We start from the raw sequence: 23,352 nt of genomic DNA, 5'->3' as shown, positions 1-23,352 counted from the left end.
TTTCTGGCACCCAGATTGTATTATGAAACTGCATAATAATAAAACCCTTTGAATAGCTGCACCAATTTTCCCGCATTGGGTTTTTCTGGGGACATTAGTCCAAAAATAACTGTCATTTTTGTGCTTGTTTCTTTCAGTTGATGATTTGTATGTATACTGTACTTGTATTTACTTTCAGTATTTACATGGTAAGTAACTGAACAAGTAGGAAGAAATAAATTAGATAGTATAGGAAGAATTTCTAATGGATAGACTTAGAAATTCCAACAAATACAATATCTAGGAGGGTCGTTGGAAGGCCCAGTGAAGTCCAACATGTGCTAAAATGGATGAAAGGGCTCCAAAATTAGTGATGAAAGGGGTAGCCCCTTGATCTCCAAGCAAATGACCTGTGGTGCTCCCAAGTGGTTGTGGGGGCATAAAAACATCCTCATGGGTCTCAAAGTGGATCGAACAAACTTGTATCCCATCCGTAAGGGCCGAAACAATGATGCAAGTCCTCCCTTTGTCTCCCATGGTGAGACACATCCTCATCTGGGCCCTAGAGCAACTGTGAACTGTGTGGTGCAAGTGTGAGTCGCCTGGGCAAGGTGGTCTAGGTACATCATCATTGTCAAATAAATGGAACATGATTGAGCATTGAGTGGAGCTAAAGGATCCCATGATGTGACTATCTTCTCTCTGCTATAGTGGAGGCCCATGGCTCTCAACACTCACCTTACAAATGTCAATATGACCCTTTGGATGGCTTGGACACTGTATAGGGAGACTAAACCCCAAGATGTAGACCCACTTGCAATCCTGTATAAGATCCAATGCATCTCCTCACCTTCCAGTACAACAAATCATCAATGCAATTGAGTAAATGAAATTACAAATCATGGAACTAGGTGGACACTTCATAGTGGCATGCCCTTCCATAATGGGCTTTAGAACGTACAAGTGTCTCCAAGTTCAAGAAGGAGGTTAATCAAGGACCTTATTAAGTGGTTTCAACATCTAAGGGGAGTGACATGTACATGGTACATCCACCAAATAGTAGGTGGCATGTGATATAATGATGGAATGGAGTGGGGCAGCAAGGGAAGGCTCCAAGCCATATGCCACAGTACAAGCGTATCCATGATAAGGGAAGCCCACACTTGGGTGTATGAATGTAGGAGAGAGTAATCGTGGTACATGAGTTACCTCGACCTTTGTTTTTCTACCCTTCTTCATATGCCTTTTGCCTTTTTATTGATTTTCCTTTTCATAAACGCTTGGGGCTCCAGGGGATGAGAGCATGATGTGTAAGATATAACAATGCATACCTCTTTTAGGTGGGGCAGTTCATTGCCTACCAGGGGTTGGGTCAATCATGGGTTCCTTAATAATGCAGGGGGCTCATATAGGGGGCCCAGGATCCAGGGTGATGGCCATAATGATAGAGGGTAGTATTCATGTTGAAAGATAGAACAACACAATAAAAACTAAATTATAGAGCATAAAACATTCAACAATAATGCACAACTCTCACACACCAACTCAACTTATTTCATTAACATAGAGATATATTTATACATGAGGAGAGGTATTGGGATTTTGTCAACTCCACAATTTTTTTCAATCAATAACTCCACAAATCACTCCATAATTCTCTCAACAATCATTCCACAAATCTCTCAACTGTCATTCCACTAATTTCTCCATAAATCTCTCACTAAAAACAATAAATTTAACTATTTAATATTTGACAAATGATTCATTATTCCATCATTTCTCCCGCATAATGATCATTTGGAAATATTCCAAGATCATCTCTAAATTTGCAGAACTTTTCCTTAGACAGTGCTTTGGTGAATATATCAGCTACTTGTTCATCTGTTTTGCAGTACTCTATCTTGATCACTCCTTGCTGAACTAGATCCCGAACAAAATGATACTGAATATCAATATGCTTGGTCTTCTTATGGAAAACTGGATTCTTGGTCATTTGAATAGCACTTTGATTATCACACATCAACTAAGTGGGCTGCTTTTGTTGTTCATGTAGGTCCTCTAGAATTCTTCTTAACCAAACTGCTTCACATGCTGCTATCGCTTCCGCTTTATACTCTGCTTCTGCTGTCGAGAGAGAAATTGTCAGTTGCTTATAAGTACTCCAAGAAACTGCCGCTGAACCCATACTGAATGAATACCTTGAAGTTGATTTCCTGTCATCCATAGATCCAACCCAATCTGAATTTGCATAACCAATAAACCTGAAATCGTTTGTAGACCTGTATACCAAACCATAACCAACCGTTCCATGCAGATATCTTAAATCCTCTTTGCTGCTTTCCATTGTATTTCCTTGGGTTCTGCCATAAATCTTGATACCATACTGACTTCAAAAGAAATATCTGGTCAAGTTGTAGTTAATTAGATCAAACTTCCAACCAATTGACGACACAAAGTAACATCAGTTGAATTGGAGTCATCATGTCTGTATAACTTCAACCCAACTTTCAAAGGAGTTGTCGCTGGCTTGCAACTCAACCTACTGAACTTCTTCAAAATATCCCAAGTATACTTGGCTTGTGACACGAAAATGCCATCTTCCTTCTACCAAACTTCAACACCCAAGAAATAATGCAACTCACCAAGATAGGTCATCTCAAACTCAGCAATCATATGTGACTCAAACCTCTGAAATAGTTTCGTACTATTCCCTGTGTAGATGAAATTATCAACATATAAGACAACTATCAGAATGCCATGTCCTGACTGAAAGATATAGAGATTGGGATTAGATAAACTTTTAACTAAGCGATGGTCCTGAAAATACTTATCAATTCTTGAATACCATGCCCTTGGCGCTTGCTTAAGACCATACAAGGCCTTCTTCAACTTATAAACATAATCTTCTTTTCCTGGCACTTCAAAACCTTCAAGCTGCTCCACATAAATTTCTTCATCCACAACCACTTATAAAGGCTGATTTAACATCCATTTGAAAAATTGGCCACTTGTATTGTGCAACTAATGCAAGAACCATCCTAATTGTATCCAACTTTGCCACTGGGGCAAATGTCTTAGTATAATCAATTCCTTCTTTCTGTGCATAGCCCTTTGCAACTAAACGAGCCTTGTACTTATCAATTGTGCCATCTGATTTATACTTGGTTTTATAAACCCACTTAGTGCCAATTACATCTTTTCCCTTTGGTAATTTGACCAAGTCCCATGTATCATTTTTCACCAAGGCATTCATTTCTGCTTCCATAGCTTCATTCCATTCTTTCTTTCTTGATGCTTCTGCATAATCCTGTGGTTCATCCATTTTCATTACCTGTCCCATAAGTGCATAATTCACTAGATAACTTTGAGATCTAGTAACCCTTCTTTCAAAATTTCTATCCAACATACTGCTTTTTGAATGACCCTTTCAAGCCACTTAGGCTTCTTCTTAATGTCATCTTCTTTTACTAACTTGGAATTTGATTCATCACCAATATTCACTGCATCTTTCTTCAATTCAAACTATACCTGTTCTGGATGATAGATTCCCTTCTCATCAAACACATCTCTGCTTATTATCACCTTCTTTGCCTCTGGATCAAACAACCTGTAACTTCTTGTTTCAGTATTGTATCCAATAAAGATACACTTCACACTCTTATCATCCAATTTCTTCCTCTTTTCCTTAGGAACATGTGCATATGTAGTACAACCAAAAACTTTCATATGTGCAACACTTGGTTTGTATCCTGACCATGCTTCTTCTGGAGTCAAATTCAACACTGCCTTTGTAGGACATCGATTAAGAGTGTATACTGTTGTGTGTACTGCTTCAGCCCAAAACTCATTTCCAAGTGACTTAGTTTTTAACACGCTTCTAGCCATTTTAACTATGGTTCTATTCTTCCTCTTCGCAACACCATTTTGTTGAAGAGAATATGAATTAGTAAACTCTCGCTTTATTCCATTCTTCCTGCAATAATTCAAAAACTCATTTGACTTGTATTCTACCCCATTATTTGTTCTTAGGGTGAGAATTTGTAGACCACTTTGCTTTTCAACTAAAGCCTTAAACTCAAGAAAATAAGAAAACACTTCAGACTTGTCATTCAGAAAATACACCCATGTCTTTCAGAAAATACACCCATGTCTTCCTAGAATAATCATCAATAAAAGTGAGAAAATAGCATGCCTTTCCAAAAGACACAATCTCCATTGGACCACACAAATCTGAATGCACCAACGCTAGACGTTCTCTAGCCTTCCTGTGTTGTTTCCAACAAATACACCCTTTGTCGATTTTGGGTAGCATAGGATGTGCTTTAGCCTTGAAAATTTGGTGGAGAGGCTAAGGCACATGAGATCTCCAAGACATAAATCGTTTGGAGAAATTCCACCTGGTTGAAGAGATATTAAAATAATTAATATTTTTAACGAGTTCCTAAGTCTAAACTTGGGAAAATAAAAATATGAATGTATATTAATATAATATGGTTGAGAAAGTTCTAAGTGACGAGGTCAAGCCAGTTCTAATCTTAGCTGTTGATTAGGGACTTAATCTTGACCGTTGAATTGCCAACAAGAAAAATATAAGAGGAGGCTTGAGGGTCAGTGGGAGATACACCAAGTGATCAAGAATTCGATCTTTTGGGGCGAGGTTTGTTGAGGAAATCGAATTAGTGATCAGTTGCAGTGAGGGGTAGTTCAACAAGGGATTTCCATTCGAGGCTGAAGAATACATAACAGAGAGGCAGTGAAGTGCTGGGGGAGACAATGCAGACCCTAGAAGGGCTGATGCAGAGGCTGTAGGAGCTGACGCAGAGGGCTGTAGAGGTTGACGCAAAAGCCGTAGAGGCGGACACAAAAGTCGTAGAGGGCTTCAGCAGCAGTGCTGTGGGATTTTGTGGGGCAAACTGAGAGCAGATCTGCAGATTCTGAGCCGGGGAGGGTGACGCAGATCTTGGAGGAGTGACACAGTTCCAGAGCAGTGCTTGGAGTAGCTTTCGCAGTCCAGCATAGGGAAGAACCGAAGTCGTTGTGGGGTTTGATCATCCGGTTACTGATTTGCCAGAATATCTGTCTCCGAATAGAGTTAATACTGCTGAGGATATTCTCTGTTGGGTGAGCCATTTCTGGCACCCTAGTTGTGTTCACGAATCTGCTTAATAATACAAACCCTCTATATGCTACACAGATTTTCCCGAATTGGGTTTTTCCGAGGATGATTGTCCAAAAATAGTGGTGTCCCTTGTGTTATTGTTTCTGTTTATTTCAATGCATGATCTGTATATTTGTGAAGACTGCAATAATGTTTACTTTGATATTTATGCAATTAAAGAACTTCTTAATGTAAAGAACAAGTAGGAGAGTGTAAACCAGTAATTGCAGTAGGGGTTTCTGATGTGTTAGATTCAAGAATTTTCACATGGTATTAGAGGGATTGCAGATCATAGGGGACTGAAGGCACCAACCAAGAAATCTAGAGAATTTGCAGTAGAAAAGCAGCTGTCCCAAGTGACAACGGTGTTCTAGATCCAAAGATGTAGAAGGGGAGTGACGTAGTGTAGAGAAGGTGACACAGAGGCTCACACAATGCCCACGCAGTAGCTGCGTTAGCTGTCCACGCAGTAGCTGCGTTAGCTGCCCATGCAGTAGCTGCGTTAGCTGTCCACACCAACACGGAGGTAGAGGGAGGCAAATTAGGCTTACACAGTGCTAAGTCATATTTTTGAGCCAGGAAGGATTGACACATTGGCTAGGGGGAGCTGATCCAACTCTCACTCTGATTGTGCAGAGCCAGAGGGGCTTAGATTCTTCAGTTGCCGGGGTTAAGGGAGCTGAGCAGATTTCGATTTGAGGAGTTGGTGGGACGGTGTTTCTGTCAGTGCAGAACAGTGTCTAAGGAGACTGAACCAAGGTAGAGGGAAGCACTACCTCGACAGATTTCTAGCCAAGAAATCTACATCCGGGTTGCAGCAACAAAGGAGGATTGGAGAGGAGCGATTTGTTGATTGGACGAAGGATTTCCAAGAGGGAAATAAGGACTCAGAGGGTGTCTAGGAAAGAGGAGCATAGATGGCAGTGAACGGATTTAGGGATCAAGACAGATTGGACGGGGCTTCCAATTTTGCCATCTAGAAGGCCAGGATCCTGGCAATCCTCGATAAACATTGCATCAAGGACTATGCCTTGAAAACAGTAGCTGTCCCAGTTGACCTTGATGCAAATGAGAAGTATGAGGAGGCCTAGGTGAAGGCGAAATGCATGATCCTAGATGGGGTCAATGATCATGTAATGCCACATATTGCCGAGAAGTCAACAACAAGGGATATGTGGGAGACCCTGGCCACCTTATACCAAGACTCTTCCGTGGAACAAAGATGATATTGGAGAGTCAACTAAGGTCATACCAGATGTAGAAAGGGGAGGAGATAGATCCCTTCCTTCTCAAGTTGCAAGGGATTTGCGACTAGCTTACTTCCGTGGGGTCTACACAAAATCCAAAGTTCATGGTCAAGACTACCCTGAATGCAGTCTCTGAGGAGTGGGAGACATTTGTCCAAAGCATTTTGGGCAGAGCGACTCTCCCCAGTTGGGAGGAGATGTGGGTAGCTCTTCGACAGGAAGAGCTCAGGAGATTGAATAAGGCGGGGAGTAGTAGTAAGGGAGTTCGAATCAAGAAGGAGGAGGAGTAGGATGCAACTCTCGCTTCAATGGGACAACAGGGGTTACAAAAGAGGAGGAAGAAAGACATCTCCAAGGTCAATTGCTTCAACTGTGCCATGAGTGCTCATGCGCCTCTAGAGAAGAGGTGGGGAGACTTGGAGCTGTAGTTGAGAGGACTACAGAAAAGGGGCAGGATCCTTGAGGTGCCTAAACTCTTGGATCACATATGGCTATGGGAGCCCTCAAAGACAGTAGCATGACGACAGATTTCGGGTGGAGCAAGGTGTGATGGAGCGGCAAGGTAGTGCTAGAGTGTAGAAGTCTGTAGGAGCGCAGTGGAGGTTGCAGCAGTGCGAGAGGCACATAAGACGTTGCAACAGTGTCGTGGCAGCAGAGGGAGCACAAAATAGCAGTAGAGGTGGCTTCAGCGTCACAAGGCTTCCAGACTGACCAGGATGTCAGTGTTTGGGTGAATTTAGTTACTTACTTCTCGGTAATTGAGTTGCAGTGCAACAGTTAGCAGTGGCAGTGCTATGGGCAGCATGATGCAGCATGTTGAGAGGGAGCTGCAGTACAGATGTAGCAGTGGTAGTGGCAGTGTCATGGGCAGCAGTACAGGAAGCAACAATGTAGTGGATGTGGGGTAGCAGGGCAAGCATCAACATAGAGGACCGATGCGGAGGATCAATGTGATGCTTCTATGGTGAAGCATTGCTAGAGCACATTCCTCGTTAAGAGGGAGTGTTGATTTTGGGTAGCATCGGATGTGCTCTAGACTTGAAAATTTGATGGAGAGGCTAAGACACATGAGATCTCCAAGACCTAGAAACTGTTTGGAGAAATTCCACCCGGATGAAGAGATATTAAAATAATTAATATTTTTAATGTGTTCCTAAGTCTAAACTTAGGAAAATAAAAATATTAGTGTATATTAATATAATATGGGTGAGAAAGTTTTAAGCGACGAGGATCAAGCCAGTTCTAATCTTAGCCATTGATTAGGGACTTAATCTCGACCGTTGAATCGTCAACAAGAAAAGTATAAGAGGAGGCTTGAGAGCCAGTTGGAGATACACTAAGTGATCAAAGAATTCGATTTTTTGGGGTGAGGTTTGTTGAGGAAATCGAGTTAGTGATCAGTTGCAGTGAGGGGCAGTTCAGCAAGGGATTTCCATCCGAGGTTGAAGAATACATAACAGAGAGGCAGTGAAGTGCCGGGAGAGACAGAGTTGGCCCTAGAAGGGCTGATGCCAATGTTTTAAAACTCCGACTCTGACTCCGACTCGGCCGAGGGTCGACTCTGAATTCGACTATGACTCGGTATCGACTCGGTTGGCTTGATTTCAATGACTTGGTCGTTGTAAAAAATACATTAAATATTTTTTTATTATAAAAAAACATAATTTTAAAGATTTTCATTCATGTTTCCAAACACACAGCATTAGAATATAGATAGAAGACAACATATGATCAAGGTAGGCTCATGAATATATCCATTATATAAAAATGGCACCCAGCGCACTGTCCAATACATACATGATGATGATATAGAGATCAAAACAAAAATACATAACCAAGGAGGCTAGAAATGGCCTCTACAACGAAAGTAAACTATGGCCAGTACTACTGGCTACTGTTAGAGGAGCCAAGATCATCTGGATCAACCTCTGGATTAGAGTCAGACAGGGGGCCCCATGGCTCCTCCTCCTCATCATCTCCAACTGCAACTGTAGAAGTGGTAGCACTAGCAGGTTGTGCAGCAGCTGTAAGCTGAGATAGACGAGATATGTGCTTCTGTCGTGGCTGAGGCTGAGTAGAGGAAGCGCCTACAACTGGAGGACTTGTTGGCCTTGACGCTGAGGCTGGTACAAGTGGATCATGATTTGCATTCAACTGAACATTATGTTCGAGTGATGCCTCCACCTGTAAATCCAAATCAAGATCCTCATCAGAATCAAACTCTGCTAGATGACTCTCCACTACCAAATCTGATGTTGGATCAATGTCTTCCAACACAATGGGATCTGAATCAGGTCTTTTGTTCAACAATTGGTTGCGTCTGAGCCGGAGGTTGTATTGGACATAGACTAGATCATTTAACAGTTTTTGATCCAAACGGTTTCTCTTCTTCGTGTGAATCCTCTCAAGGACAGACCAATTGCGCTCACACCCAGTAGCACTGCAAGTTTGACTCAAAATACGAATTTTAAACTTCTGCAATTCAGGACAATGGCTACCAAAAGCCTCCCACCATTGTGCTGCAAAAAACATAGGAGTGTAATGAGTTAGCTCAACAAAATTACAAATTATATCCAACTTTCAAATTATAAACGATTTAACAAAATAAGTATTAAGAATTTGAAAATTGAAATTTTTGTTTACCTGGCTCATCTGCTTCCCTTGCAATCTTTGCTAGGTTCTTCCCAAAGGTACCTGAGGCATTGCTGAAGGTTGTGACCTGTCGGTGTATCTCCAGCTAATCACACTCCAATGGGATCATGCGATCAATGCAGTCAATCAATCCATCTCTAACCTCCCCCTTCAAAGCTCCTGTCTCCTTAGCTTTATAATGATACCATGGGTTCAAAAAATACCCAACTGCATGTATAGGGCGATGGAATTGATTGTTCCATGTTTCATCAATGTTTTCCCAAATGGGCCCATACTTAGCCACTTTATCCTTGTATGCTCTCTTTATTTGCTCCTTTGCTTGATCCATAGCCTCATAAATGAAACCCATAACCAATCTTTCGCCATCCACCAACCGCAACACCTTAACCAGTGGCTTAACAAGCTTCACAATCTCTGCTGCCTTTGTCCAAAATATCTTTTCATTAACTTTGTTTTTCAATTCTTTGCCTTCCTGTTTGTGAGACCACTGGCTTTGATTCTATTCTTCACTGGAAAATATCTTTTGCAAGTTTCTATGTTGTGAAAGCATAAATTGCAATGTCAAAAAATGAGTAGCAAATCTAGTGATGGCAGGCATAATAATGTCCCTACCCCTTGTGTGTTTCCTCATCAGGCACAAAATCCATGAATGATTGTAGATAAATTTTGTTATGCTTTAGGCATGATCTACAGTGTTTTTGATCCAATCTAATTTGCCAATATCCTCAAGCATGAGGTCTATGCAATGTGCAACACATGGGGTCCAAAAGATGGTTCTGTGTTTTTCCTCTAACAATTTACCAGCAAGAACATAGTTATAGGCTTTATCTATGATGACTTGAACAACATTAGCCACCCCACCTCCTCAACAACCTCATCCAATAGCTGAAACAACAATTTTCCATCGTTTACCTTATCAAATGCATCAACTGATTTTAGAAACATGGTTCCCTGTGGGTAGAAGATAAGAAAGTTTATGATGGTACGGTTTCTTTGATCAGTCCATCCATCTGACATGATGGTACATCCTGTTCTTGCCCATGAGTTTTTGAAATCTTTCAAATACTCATTAATGGAGGCAATTTCCTTCTGCAAACGATACCCCCTTATCTCATGCATAGTAGGGCCTTTGAAGCCTTTTCCAACAACATGTATGGCATCAAACATAGGCTCATAATATGGTGAACGGGAAGCATTGAAGGGGATATCAGCATCATACCACCATCTACATATGTAATCACAAGCAGTCTCCCTCAATTCTTTCTTCCAATGGTCATCTAAAGTGGGTTGCAAAATTCTACTGGCTTGAGGACCATGTGCATCTGATGGAGAGGAGGGTGTGACAGTGAAATAACTTTTGATATTCATATCACCCTTCTTTTTCATTTTACCCTTACCCTTTTCTTGAATAGACTCCAAAGAGGGAGGAACATATCAGAAGGGGTTGGATGCATCAGTACAAGGGATAGAGGAAGAGCCCTCAAAATCAAAATGGGGGTTGGTAGCCAACATTTTTTGTATATTCCTCTTCCTCCCAATTTTAGCCTCTAACTCTTTTTGCCTAGCCTTTTCTTCTTTAAACTTCTCAAAGTTGGCTAACAATTCCTTCCTAATCTCCCCAATTTCATCTGATTCACATGGAGTAATTTGGCCTCTAATCCTCACTAACTGTTGTTTCAACCTATTAATGCCCCCAGGACCTTCCTTAATTTTTCTATGGCTGACTATCAACCATTTCAACATATGCCCAAGTAACATCTCTCACTCTAGGTGCCATTTTTTGACTTGAAAATGAAAGCAAAAAAATCTGAAAATGAAAACAAAAAAAATAGCATTGCTTCAATGTTCATTTCTTTCACAAAAAAACACTCTTTTCAATTTCCAGAATTGCACATAAATATTAATAAGCAAAAACAGAGTTTTACAAGTGAAAAAAAATACCTCCAGGCACACACTGCCTCCTCAAGCTTGGTCCAACAAACCGACTCTTCAATGTTGCTCCAAATGGCTGCCCAAGAAGCTCCTCACTCTTGCTACAATGCTTGCCCACGAGTCCTCACTGCTGCTCCAAAAACAAAATTCACAACTCCTCACAAACTCACTCAAATTCTCACTCAAATGCAATGAGATGGCTGTGAGGAAATGAGAGGGGTTGGGTGGGTTTTATAGGGTTTAGGAGGGGGGAATGGACCTCAAATAAGCTATAGACAAATTACAAATCTAGTTGGGGTCCCCAAAAAAGCAAAAAAAAATAAATCGCTGTTTTTTGAGTTTACGGGCCGTTGTCACTGAGCCGACTGGGTTATTACCGAGCGACCGGGTCATTACCGAACTTGGTGGACTTGGTAATAACTCGGTCGAGTTGTTAGACAACTTGGTTGATTCGGTAATAACCCGATCGATTGAACTGGTTAGATGGCATTGCTTGTGGGTAGCCGTTAGGTGGCATTGGTTTTTTCAATTATTTCTTGTGGGCTTGATTTTTCCATGAATTCTGATCGGATGACCTTTCATTTCGAAAGAAATCCAAAAAGTGGCTTGTTTGTCTACACCGCATTTGTAGACTGCGTCGGGTGGTTATCAAGTCCTGAGTAAAACGAGTGGTGATATGAAAGGTTTTCGTGAAGATTATATCAGCTAGTTGCGTCTTTTAATTCCTGATTGAAGTTAGAGATGGGATTTTTCGTCTCATTCACAAAGGATTGAATTAACAAAAGCTATAGAATGTGTAAAAAGAAAAACAGTTCATAGCTGGTGGCGTGGTTTATCTGAAACATTTAGCGTTGGGAAGGTCGTTTCTCATTCGGCTCTTCAAAGGGGAAGATGAGCAAAATACCATCATCTGAATATCGATTGAGATCGTTTAAATATCAATTGAGAGCATCTAAATCCCGATCGAGAACCCCCCTTGGAGCCGTGACTGGTCAATTGCGAGAATTACCTGACAATAGAGAAACGGCCCTCGGAGCCGTGACTGATCAACCGGGAGAAATACCTGGCGGTAGAGAAATAACAAAATGGATAAGGAACAGAGCATTGGCTCTTCATATTCCACAGGAATCCTATGCTGATCCCAAATTGCAGTCCGTTGTATCCATATTTACAGTTCCTAACTTCCTCAAAGAGTTGAATATCAAAGCATATGTCCCTCAAGCTGTTTCGCTGGGTCCCTATCATTCCAGCAGAGCAAATCTTTCTGGAATGGACGATCACAAAAAGAGAGCCCTGCGTAGAATGATGACGAGGTTCAATAATATGAGGGGCGCCACTGATCCAGATAATTTGGACTTCTCCTTTCGTGCAATCGAGAAGATCTTCCAGGACGTGGACAATATCAAGAACAGCTACGAAGAAAAAATTGACTGCAAGCCAGAGTGCCTGGCTGTGATGCTTACTTTGGACGGTTGCTTCCTTCTCGAAATATTGAGGACTCTGGGTGGAGACGACTTAATCTGGGAAGGTAGTGATAAGTATGAACCTATTTTTGATAGAAATAGGATTGATTTTACTGGATTCGATATACTGAATGACATTTTGATGCTGGAAAATCAAATCCCCTTCACAGTTCTCCGAAAGCTACTCGAATTGGAGTTCAATTCGGTCAATAATGTGGAGGAATTTCTTTTGGATGTGGTGGTAAGAGTTCCAGGGACGAGGTTCTACCCTTTTGATTATGATCAGAAAGATATGGAAAGATGGTCCCGACGGCTACCAGATGGAAAAGCTCATCATTTTCTGGGATTGTTGCACAACCTCATTGTGTCTCCACCTTCTGATGATGATAATGAGCGTGCAATTCCGATCGACAACAACGACAAGGAAAAATCAGGAAGGATAACAGATGCATCGCCTGTGGGTAGCCGTCAAAGGATCTGGAAAAAGTTATCCATCATCGTGTCCCTCTATCGCTTGAGGGCTTCCTTGAGCAACATTTTGAAAGGATCTCCTGCCCCCTTGTCTTTCTTTTCTTCCACCATGGGAGGTCGTCGGGTTTTTCAAGGCTGATCCTGCAATGGTTCAACTAGATTGAGCCCTAACTCCTTATACCTTGACATCGTTGGGAACATGTAAAGAAAAACAGAGAAAGAGTAGACTGCTCTAATACCCCACTGATCCGAACTTAAACAGAACGCAACAACTTACAGATATAATCATAAACATAGAGATGCAGTAGAAAACACTTCATTTCATTAATAGAAAAATACCGAACTATGCTTACAAACAAAATGGAAATAAGATAGCTCGGTGATGGTAGCTTAACTTTGAGAAGAGATGTGGCGGCTACATGCCTCTGAACTAAGTTACAATGAGGTTCAAGGGCCTTTTTATTATTGAACGATAAGAGAAAACCCTAAACAACCAAAACCCTAACTCGAGGAGATGTAACCCTGAGAGTTATGGGCCCTGTTGGGCAACCAACTTCCCGGGGTTGTAACTTGGTCATATTATCTCCGTTTGACGCGTATGATACCTCATGGGAAAGATCTCTCCGAGGACTACAACTGTCGATGCTGGGAGGAGAGAGGGCAATGCTGGCCCTAGGAGGGCTAGATCCGGTCTTCGTAGGGCTGGAAAGCAAATCCCTTGTCTCGATTTTTTTTTTTCTCTTTTATATCTGAATTTTGCTACCAAAATGTTCAGTGGATAGCCCTGCAAATTTTCCAAGAGACTAGATTTTACCCTCAAGGGCGTAGATCTAGCTCTTCTTCCACTTGATCTCTTGAATACTTGATCCAACTTGCAAAAAATGAAAATAAAACACTCAAACCCCAACTTTAACTCCCCAAAACCCAAGTTAGAAAAATTAATTTACAAATTAGATTTACAAAATTATATACAAAATCTACAAATATACAAGGGTTTTCAAAAAATTTAAATTTTGAGAAAAATATTTTTATGGAGTTTTCTCCTTTGATGAATGGCTAAAAATACTTTAGAAACCCCAATGTATACTATAGCCTTGCGAAGATTTAATCCACCATACAAATATTTGGGATCCAAGTAACAATTATTCCTGCCCAAGTTTGTGAACTTGGAGGCCAAGGACTGAAGTACCTGCAAGCACTATGTATATATCTCAAAAATAATTTGTTAGATTATATGGACTCTGGAGAACCAAAACACCTAAGATTAGCCCAAAACTATCAATAGTATGATTTTATTTCCATCTCATGAAAAAAACTAGATCTTACCAATATTCAACACACCATAGAGATGTCCGTACTATGTAGTCAACACATACCACAAATCAATATGTAAGAACACCTTGAGTTGCACCCCAACGTCTTTATTATGATAGAAAAAATAGTTCCCAGCAGGACAATAGTTACAAAGATACTTCAACAACAATTTTCTAGCCAGAGATCAAGATGCTAGAGACTCAAATGACTCTAATTTATAGATTTATCCCCCAAGTGGAAAAATAACAACTAGTTGCTTTGATCCTTGTCAAAATATTATTAACCGTTTATAAACACTTAAAGATCTTTTAATCTTCCCTTGATTTTTTATTTTTGAGGAATTTTCGATTTTATCTTTTAATTCCATTTTTGTTAGCTCAATATTAATTATTTTGAAATAATTTCCTCAAAAATTTGATTTTGACTTAACCACCAAGGTCCAAGGGTCCATTTTTTTTTGAAATATACAATATTCTCTTAGTAGAGGACCTTTAAAAATTGATTCCTTTAAGACCCAAAATTTTTTCCACTTGGAGAATTATTTCTCCTAAGGCAATATAGTTTTGACTCTAATTAATTAATTTTCTGGCGTAGGATTTAATTTTATTTTTGCCAGAGAGTAAATTAATTTACATGAGGGGATTTAATTATTTTTTCACCCTCTAAGACATAAGATTTTACATTTACAACCCTCAAAGGGGTGAAGCACATTTGGCTTAGGCCCTCAATACACATAACCCATCTGCGACACAATATGATCTAGTAGACCAAGTGATTTGTAATAAAATAATTAAGCCAACTATTTAAATTATTCCCAAATCAATTTTACATCAGACTCGACTAAAAACACTAGGACTCACCTAAGATTTTGACAATAAATTATAGGCTTACCTAAGTTGTTACATAGTCTTAGGAGGATTATTTACATTACATAACTTGCAAAATGGGTTTACAATGACATGTAGATTATTGATAGATGACCCAATCTTGTTGAAAAAATTTGGCACTTTTGCTTCCTTGCAACTTTGACAAAATGTGTGCAACAGTGGGTAGGGACTTTTGCCAAAATTGGCAAAAAATGTGCTCTCACAGGTTTGTAAATACTTCTTCTGCAAAGAGGTGTTGGAGCACCTACAACTTATAGTCTCAATGAAAACCGGGCAGAAAGCTTGTTTTATGTGCACTACAACTTGAGGTTGTTGAGTCATTATTATGATTGGGCTCGTGAGGATACATCATATACAACTTGGGACAACAACCCCGAGGAAGATAATTTGGAGGATGATGATCTACCTCTAGAAGAATTGCCAACAAAGCTTTTGAAAGATGATGATGAAGCAACAACAACCATGCAACCCCCACCATCTAGTAGCAGTACTCGAGTTCCAAGTCCAACATCTTTGTCTTTGCTGCTACCATCTCCATCTACATCCTCACGTGGAGAGCATGTGGCTTCTGGTTCTAGTTGTTCGACTATGCGGGAGGAGACTCCTAGTACTGGTAGACCACCACGACCTTCTCAGAGATTAAAAATTTCTTGTGGCAGCAAGAGGAAGCAGTAGATAATAGATTTACTTGTCTTTTCTAGTTTCTAGTAGTTTTTATAACTGTTGACTCTTTCATTTTTATTATGATATTTTTTGTAAAGAATATATGACAATTTAAGTTTGAAGTTGGCAATTATAAGCAGTGTTGTTAAAAGCGAGATTAAATCGCGCTTTTTTCCTAAGCCGATTTAATCGCGCTTTTTATGGAAAAAAGCGCCTAAAAAATTTTTTTGCCGCTTTTTTCGAAAAAAGCCCGCTTTTTGAAAAAAGCGCGCTTTTTTCGAAAAAACTTTTTTTTGTAAAAAGCTCGGGGGTCCGTGGCAACACGATTTATAATGAAAATTTGGATTTATTAATTATTATTTCATGATCTTTGTACAGGTTGGAGTCCAGCGACTTAATGACATGGTCTACGTCTAATACAATCTTCGATTGTGGGTGAGGCAACTTGAGAGGACACCTGATGTGGATGCCATCTCATTGGATGGGATTGACACCAGTGCTGCATGGAGGGTTGAGGCCGAGAGGCCTCTCATGGATTCTACTGATGATTGGTTAGTGCAGGAGGAGGAGGAGCAGGAGGAGGAGCAGGTGGAGGAGGAGTGACACCGCCTACCCGGGCTACCACTAGGACCAGTAGAGGACGTGGTCTACCTCCTGTAGCTCATACTTCTAGTTCTTCAGCTTCTAGAGCACATCAGACTCCATTGCCATTTCCACCAGCACAGGCACCAGCATCTACATCTAGAGGGAAAGAGAAAGCTGTGACATTTTCTCGCAAGAGGGGCAGAGGAAATCAATAGGATTAGACTTTCATTTTATTGTATATGAGTCTATGACATTATGACATGATGAGATACATTATCATATTTTTTGTTGATATTTTGAGGCTGAGCTGGGACTCAGGAGTCAGGACTTACTATTCAGGACATGATTCAATGTTATGTGTGATTTTAGCGTTAGAAATGATATTAAACATCTTATATATTAGTTTTCTTATCATATGTGTCAATGTATTTATTTTATGTTGTAGATGGTTTAGATATTAAAAATATTGAAAAAAAATGAATATTTTTGTACCAAACGCTTTTTTCCGCTTTTTCCGATTTTTTCCGCTTCATTCCTGGCGCCGATTTAATCCCGCTCGCGCTTTTAACAACATTGATTATAAGTCATTGGTAATGAATTATGAATATTATGCTTCATGAAAGTTGAAACATTTCATTTCTTGTTAGATATTCTTTGTTATAGTTTGGTCACTTGGTAATGGTAATGGTTACAAGTACAACTTTAGTGATCAATGGTGATAAATACTATATATTGAATTTTGAAAGCTTGAAACTTTAAGATTGATGAATCATGAGACTCGATACGTTTTACGTTACTAACTTGTGGATGTGGTTGATCAAGATTATAACTTCTAGATGATTGATGTTATATGGTTCAATCCATGCTTTTATGCTTTTTATATCTAATTCATCATTCTAAATGCTTTTGTTGACATATATGCATTAAAAAATATACAAATATGTATTAAATAAAAATTTGCTTCCGATTCGCTCCCAAACCGGGAGCTTTTGAAAATGTCGTTCCCCGCTTTGGCTTCTGCTCTCACTTCCCACATTTGCTCCCGCTCCCAAGCAACCTTGGGCGAGGCTTAAGAGGTGTCTGACTGGTGCAAATGGTGGAGGATCATGGCATACCTTCATGTACTAAGTGATGTAGGCTGCTGGCTGTCCAAAGAAGGATAAAATTTCTCTCCTACGGGGTTACCCGCTATTGGTGAGTAACAGTGACTGCAGTAGACATGTCTTTATCTAATCTTTGGAGGGATGTTCACAGTCCAACATATGAAATGCCATTTTTGGGATTATCTGTGTAGTGTAATTAGTTAATGCATGACCCATTTCCCAAGGGAGAATTCTTTGTTTGTCTCTTCTTCTTATTGTTTTCATGTATGATCCTTATTTCAGTTTGTCCAGTAGAGAATTTTACATCTTTAGAGCTCAAATTTGTGTGTGCATTCTACAATAAGCTCTTTTATTTTTGCAGGATTTTTTTGGAAAACCAGCATTCTTGACAGTTTCTGGACAGCTCAATGGAGAAACCTATGCATGTGCTCTTTCAGATGTATGAAATATCTTCTCGACCTAAATTGCTTATGATCTCTTTCTAAAAATTGGATATCATTTAAAGGATGACATTCTGCTTCAGTCACCATTTTGGATTATCTCTAGTTTCTTTCAAGAACAGGATGTGACTAGAGCATATTATTCTGTTTCAGAATCACTTTTTTAAAGTTTGAAATCATTTTATAATGCTGACATTCTAAATTGCTTTCAAGGTATACACGTTTGGTCCCACATTTCGAGCAGAGCAGTCGAACACTTCACGTCATTTAGCTGAGTTCTGGGTAATTTACTTTCAGATCCAGTTGTGGATGATTTAACCTTTTTGTAGTCTGAACTTTGCAAATTTAGGTGTTATGATTTCCTATTTACCTTGTGTACAGTTTCAGCAGTACCATGTTCTGTCTATGCAATTGACCACATTTATGTGCTTTGTGACCTTTTGAGTTAGTGTAGATGATTGAACCAGAGCTTGCTTTTGCCAATCTGAATGATGACATGGCTTGTGCAACTGCCTATCTCCAGTATGTCGTAGGTTACTATTCATGTCTTTTATTCTTTATTAAATTGTTTGCACTTTCTGTAAACTAAATTATTTACTTAATTTTCATTGATGTAACTTGTTTTATTCAACTATTCTGGTTCATTATTTTAATATTTACCCCATTTCTACTTTCTTTGGAATCCTTGTCGAACTAAGCAATGCCAATTATTTCAGGTGAGGTTTATTCTGGATAATTGCAAAGAAGATATGGAATTCTTTAATACCTGGATTGAGAAGGGGATAATTACCCGTTTAAGTGTATGTATGCAGATATCCAGCCTGAATCTCAGATAGGTTTTTTTTAAACATGTGGTATATGTTGCTACATATTAAACATGGGTGGTAAAGTACAATTTATTGCTCTATGCCATCTTATTCATAGTGCTCTTCCTTGGCTACCCTAACATTGTCTCTATCTCCTTGGGTTTTGATTTGAGAAAGGATTTGGTATATAGAAAATAATTTTTCCCTCATCTGGATTCTTTCTTCTTTTGCATTTGTTTTGGCAGAATGTTGCAGAAAAGGAATTTGTGCAATTGACATATACAGATGCAGTTGAACTGCTTTTGAAAGCAAAGAAAAATTTTGAATTCCCGGTAAGTGAATTACCTTGTTGCTATTGTTGTTCTAGTTTCCGTACTTTTTCTATTTCTTCAAGAGTCCTTCCCTTCAACAGCCTATTTCACTATCATTCATTAAAAACTGCTGTCGTTAGCAATTTCGTATCATGTAATTGATGTTATCAACAGATGAATTGTTGTGGTCCTGCTTATTGATATTGATTCAGGTTTGTGAATCAGTGCATTTATATGCAACTAACTTGATCAGCTATACATTCTAGTTATATCTCAAGCAAACTAAGGCATGTGATATTTCTGACTCATAGCTTGTCAATATTTCTCAGGTGACATGGGGATGTGACTTGCAGAGTGAGCATGAGCGTTATATAACAGAGGAAGCCTTTTCTGGTTCACCTGTTATTATAAAAGATTATCCTAAAGCAAGTGCTTGGCTTCTGCAGATGTTGTTATGCAGTTTACGTTGGATAATTAATTCACTGTCATGAATGTTAATTGCACCTAAAAGTACATTTTTTTTTTCTAAAATTTCAGGATATAAAAGCTTTCTATATGCGAGAAAATGCGGATGGGAAGACTGTAGCAGCTATGGATGTTTTAGTTCCAAGGGTAACATATTTCATTGCTGCTTACCATCATCTACTATAATTGTATTTACTGATTGGCTTCAAGATTTCTTTTCCACTTTTGATGTTAATCATAAGTTGACGGTAAAGTTAAATTTTAATTGACATGGTACTGAGGAATTTCAGCTTACTATTGGAAGACCTTGCATGCTTGGTGTCAAATTTGATTAAATTTAATATGTATAAAGATGTTATAAACAACATCTTTATAAAGCTTGGTCTTTTAAGAAACTTATGTAGCCAGGATCTAGAGAACCTTTATCTGAGATTGTTCAAATAAAGAGAGATGCATATGCAACCATTCCATGCTTTCTGAATGTGGCAAACTTTCTTTATGGAACTAGTTTTGTTATAAACAACATCTTTATAGAGCTTGGTATTTTAAGAAACTTATGTAGCCAGGATCTAGAGAACCTTTATCTGAAATTGTTCAAATAAAGAGAGATGCATATGCAACCATTCCATGCTTTCTGAATGTGGCAAACTTTCTTTATGGAACTAGTTTTAGCCAAATTCTAGAATCCTTTATTGTGGATGATAAAATTACTTGGAGTGTTGCAGCCTAACATAGGGCACATTGATGCTGTCATAGTTTCTCAAGGATGTTAAGCATTGAAAATATTGGTATTATTGATTCATTCAGGCCTTCACAGCTGTAAACTTTGTCCATTATAGTTTTGAATTTAAGACTGTCACAATGGTTTTGATGTTCCAACATTTTGAGCAAGTCTATTGCCCATCATCAGGATAATATTTCAAAAGATTCCAAATTTCATTTTCAGAGTTACAACGTCTTATGATCATGTTGACATGAATTGGCCGGATGCTAACCCTGGTTAACGTTAAAGTTGATTGTTTAAATAATTATTTGAATGACCTGCCTATCATGGCTCATGTGGATGACATTTTATCTTCAACTGAACTTCATAGGAGGATGATCACTAAAATATATTTTGTCTAGATTTAGTGGCTTTTTAACATGACTATTTTTTGAGTCCCTCGCGTGAGGTTTTTTTGTTTGTTTGTTAGGTTACACTATTTGGGCAAAGTCATAAAATATGAAGATCTACTGTAATTTTTAGTGCCCTACTTTGGAACAATTTAGTGCCCTATCGAATATTATGCTCCATAATCGCTCAGAATATGTCCGTCACAATCCACCAACACAGACCTTATATTACTAACTGACTTGTTCTTCTATGCTTTATTTGCTGTGTAAATTAACTGTTTTTGTTATAGAATGCAAAGAACTCAGTGCAAAATTTAGCAACAATTACTCGTATAACAGAGACGGGGAATTTTATTCCAGAGTAACGCATTGTGGGATAACTCCAACTTCAAATGGTTTGCTTGAGAATTTTATTGATCCTCAGGAAATTAGATTACAAAGGTGGTCCTTAGAGCTTCCACCGCTGTACAAATGAGTCAAAAGCTACAATGGTGAAATCTTCCTTTGCTCTAGTACTTCCTCTGCCGGTGCCCAGCTTCACTATAACTTTCGTGAAATCTTCGGCTGATGCAATTTTAGATTTGCGCAGTGAAGATTGAAAATTCCTCTGATATATCCAACTCTTATAGCAAGATTGACTGCAAAAGATTCTTGTTTTTTTCTTGATCTTTTGGAGCCATTTATGACAACAATTTCTTTCTAAAAGAGCTGTCAAGCCTAGATCTCCCATAATGGCAGCCAGTCTAGCTTCCTCACTGTTTGCAAAAAATTTAGTAGCCAACCAAAATCTATGTCACAAGGTTTGTCGAACTTTAACCTTGAGGTTCGAATTTTCGCGAACCTTAAAATATTTTTAAGATTAGGCGAACCTCATCGAACCTCATAGCCATTGACCAAGTCCATAGATCAAAACTCATAACCTCACATCACAACTCAAGCTTGTAATTTATCCTTGCAGTTTCCATTTCCTTGATAACATTTTTGATGTTTACTGATGTTGATTGCTTATTATTTTATCGTATAACTCATTATATCTATAGACATATATATACACACCAACCTAATGGCGAATCTCATCACAAAATTCAAATTCAAACCAAACCTAATCATTGGTGAACCCGAACCATGTGACATTGACCAAAATGGTTGGTAACGGGCAGCAATTAGTATTTTGGTCTGTTCCTCAAACAGGTTTGTCAGGCTGTCCATCAGATAGTTTGTTGCAATAATATGTGAAAAATGGGACCTCCCATTAATATTTATGCACAGACCTGGACTAGATGCTAGAATTAAAAATACCAAATGCTATGCATGAACAATTACATAATTTAATACAGATGCCTACCAAGGCAGTAAGAAACTCATACTAACTCTCTCAAGTAAATTTCAAGGTCTGTTACAGCAACATAATACATAAAAATGTTGATGGTTGCAGCTCGGGCAGGTACTTATGCATAGGCCGAAGTGTCTAGGCGTGTAGAAGTCACACACAAAGTTTCCTAAGGAAACTTGCTCAAGTATTGGGTAAATTTCTTTTGTCACTTAGACTAATTTAGGAAAAACACATAATTAATTATATTGACTATGAGCTAAAGAAACTTAGGAAAAGTAAAGTGTTTACTTTAGTGATCATGTTTTAATCTCAACCATTGATCTCAAGTGAGGTAAGATCTAATTTCAGCCATCCATTACTTTGGATATTAGGGTTAGGGATTTAGCTCAATGAGAAGTTATGAAAGCAAGCCTAAGGAGAGGAGAGGGACACACCATGTAGCTGTTGATTTGGGGTAGCATTGGATGTGCTCTAGCCACGAAAATTGGTGGAGAGGCTAAAGCACATGAGATCTTCAATACCCATAAATGGTTTTACTGAGAGGGGGGTGAATCAATGTTTCTTTTCAATTGTTATTTTTACCAGTTAAATCATTATATTTAGAACACAAAATGAACAACATGAATAAATGCTTTTATTAATATAATCTTTACAATAAATCAAGTACAATGTTTATAGGGTTCAAACCAGTTGCCAAGCACCAACTTGGACTTTTTGTGAGGCTCCAACCTCCAGGGCACCAACCCTGTCTTGTCAAGGCACCAACCTTGGATTTAGGATCACCAATTCCAAGGACACCAATCCTTCCAATTCTGAGGCACCAACCCCAAGGGCTCCAACCTTCTGCTATATATTGTCTAGATATGTTTGGTAGTAATTCTCTGCTCTCAACATCTTCTTCATTGAATTTTGTCTATCTACACCTTCACTGCTACATCAATGACAGCTTGTCTTCATATGAAGGAGTCTTCACAACTCTGCAAAGTTACCTCATGATGATTTCAAATAGGCATCATGATCTCCAACAATGTTTCCAAGATTTGTTGAGGCTTTCCAACAAGATATCTGTGCTAATATTCAATGTATGCACAAAAACAATTCTCTATTTTCAAGCCTCTATTCTTATTGTCGCAGTAACTGCTTTAGGAGTGATTGTCGCAGTATCTTACTTCCAAGGAACAAACTCACAAGTACTTCAACGCTGATGTTGTCTACTGCTCCCTTCAACTGATGACTGATGAAATCTTACTTGGCTGGTTCGAGGTCAAACAGATCTTCGTCTTCCGCTGGCCGTTCGGCTTCCTCTGCGCTCACTCAACCTTCGGCTTGCTTCTTCTTCCGCTAAACCTTTAAGCTTTCTTCTTCGCTCGCTTGACCTTCGGCTTCTACTGCACCTTTTGCGTCTGCTAGACCTTCAGCTTCTACTGCAC

General features: G+C 39.1%; 1 protein-coding gene across 2 annotated transcripts in view; it reads left to right on the top strand.

The window, feature by feature from the left end:
- LOC149256637 (asparagine--tRNA ligase, chloroplastic/mitochondrial-like) overlaps positions 1–23,352 on the top strand; it is a 346,887-nt gene that overhangs the window by 230,099 nt on the left and 93,436 nt on the right. For both annotated transcript variants that reach the window (XM_089460808.1, XM_089460807.1), the window contains 7 exons: positions 17,816–17,893; positions 18,108–18,176; positions 18,349–18,423; positions 18,611–18,694; positions 18,946–19,032; positions 19,341–19,436; positions 19,549–19,623. In XM_089460808.1, coding sequence (XP_089316934.1) covers positions 17,816–17,893; positions 18,108–18,176; positions 18,349–18,423; positions 18,611–18,694; positions 18,946–19,032; positions 19,341–19,436; positions 19,549–19,623 — 564 coding nt within the window. The remainder of the gene's footprint in view (positions 1–17,815; positions 17,894–18,107; positions 18,177–18,348; positions 18,424–18,610; positions 18,695–18,945; positions 19,033–19,340; positions 19,437–19,548; positions 19,624–23,352) is intronic.

This window comes from Pinus tabuliformis, chromosome 7 (genome assembly GCF_031772625.1).
Source record: "Pinus tabuliformis cultivar Carrire ecotype Pingquan chromosome 7, CPIR1, whole genome shotgun sequence".
Lineage (NCBI taxonomy): Eukaryota > Viridiplantae > Streptophyta > Pinopsida > Pinales > Pinaceae > Pinus > Pinus tabuliformis.
This window is presented reverse-complemented; position numbering and strand designations above follow the sequence as displayed.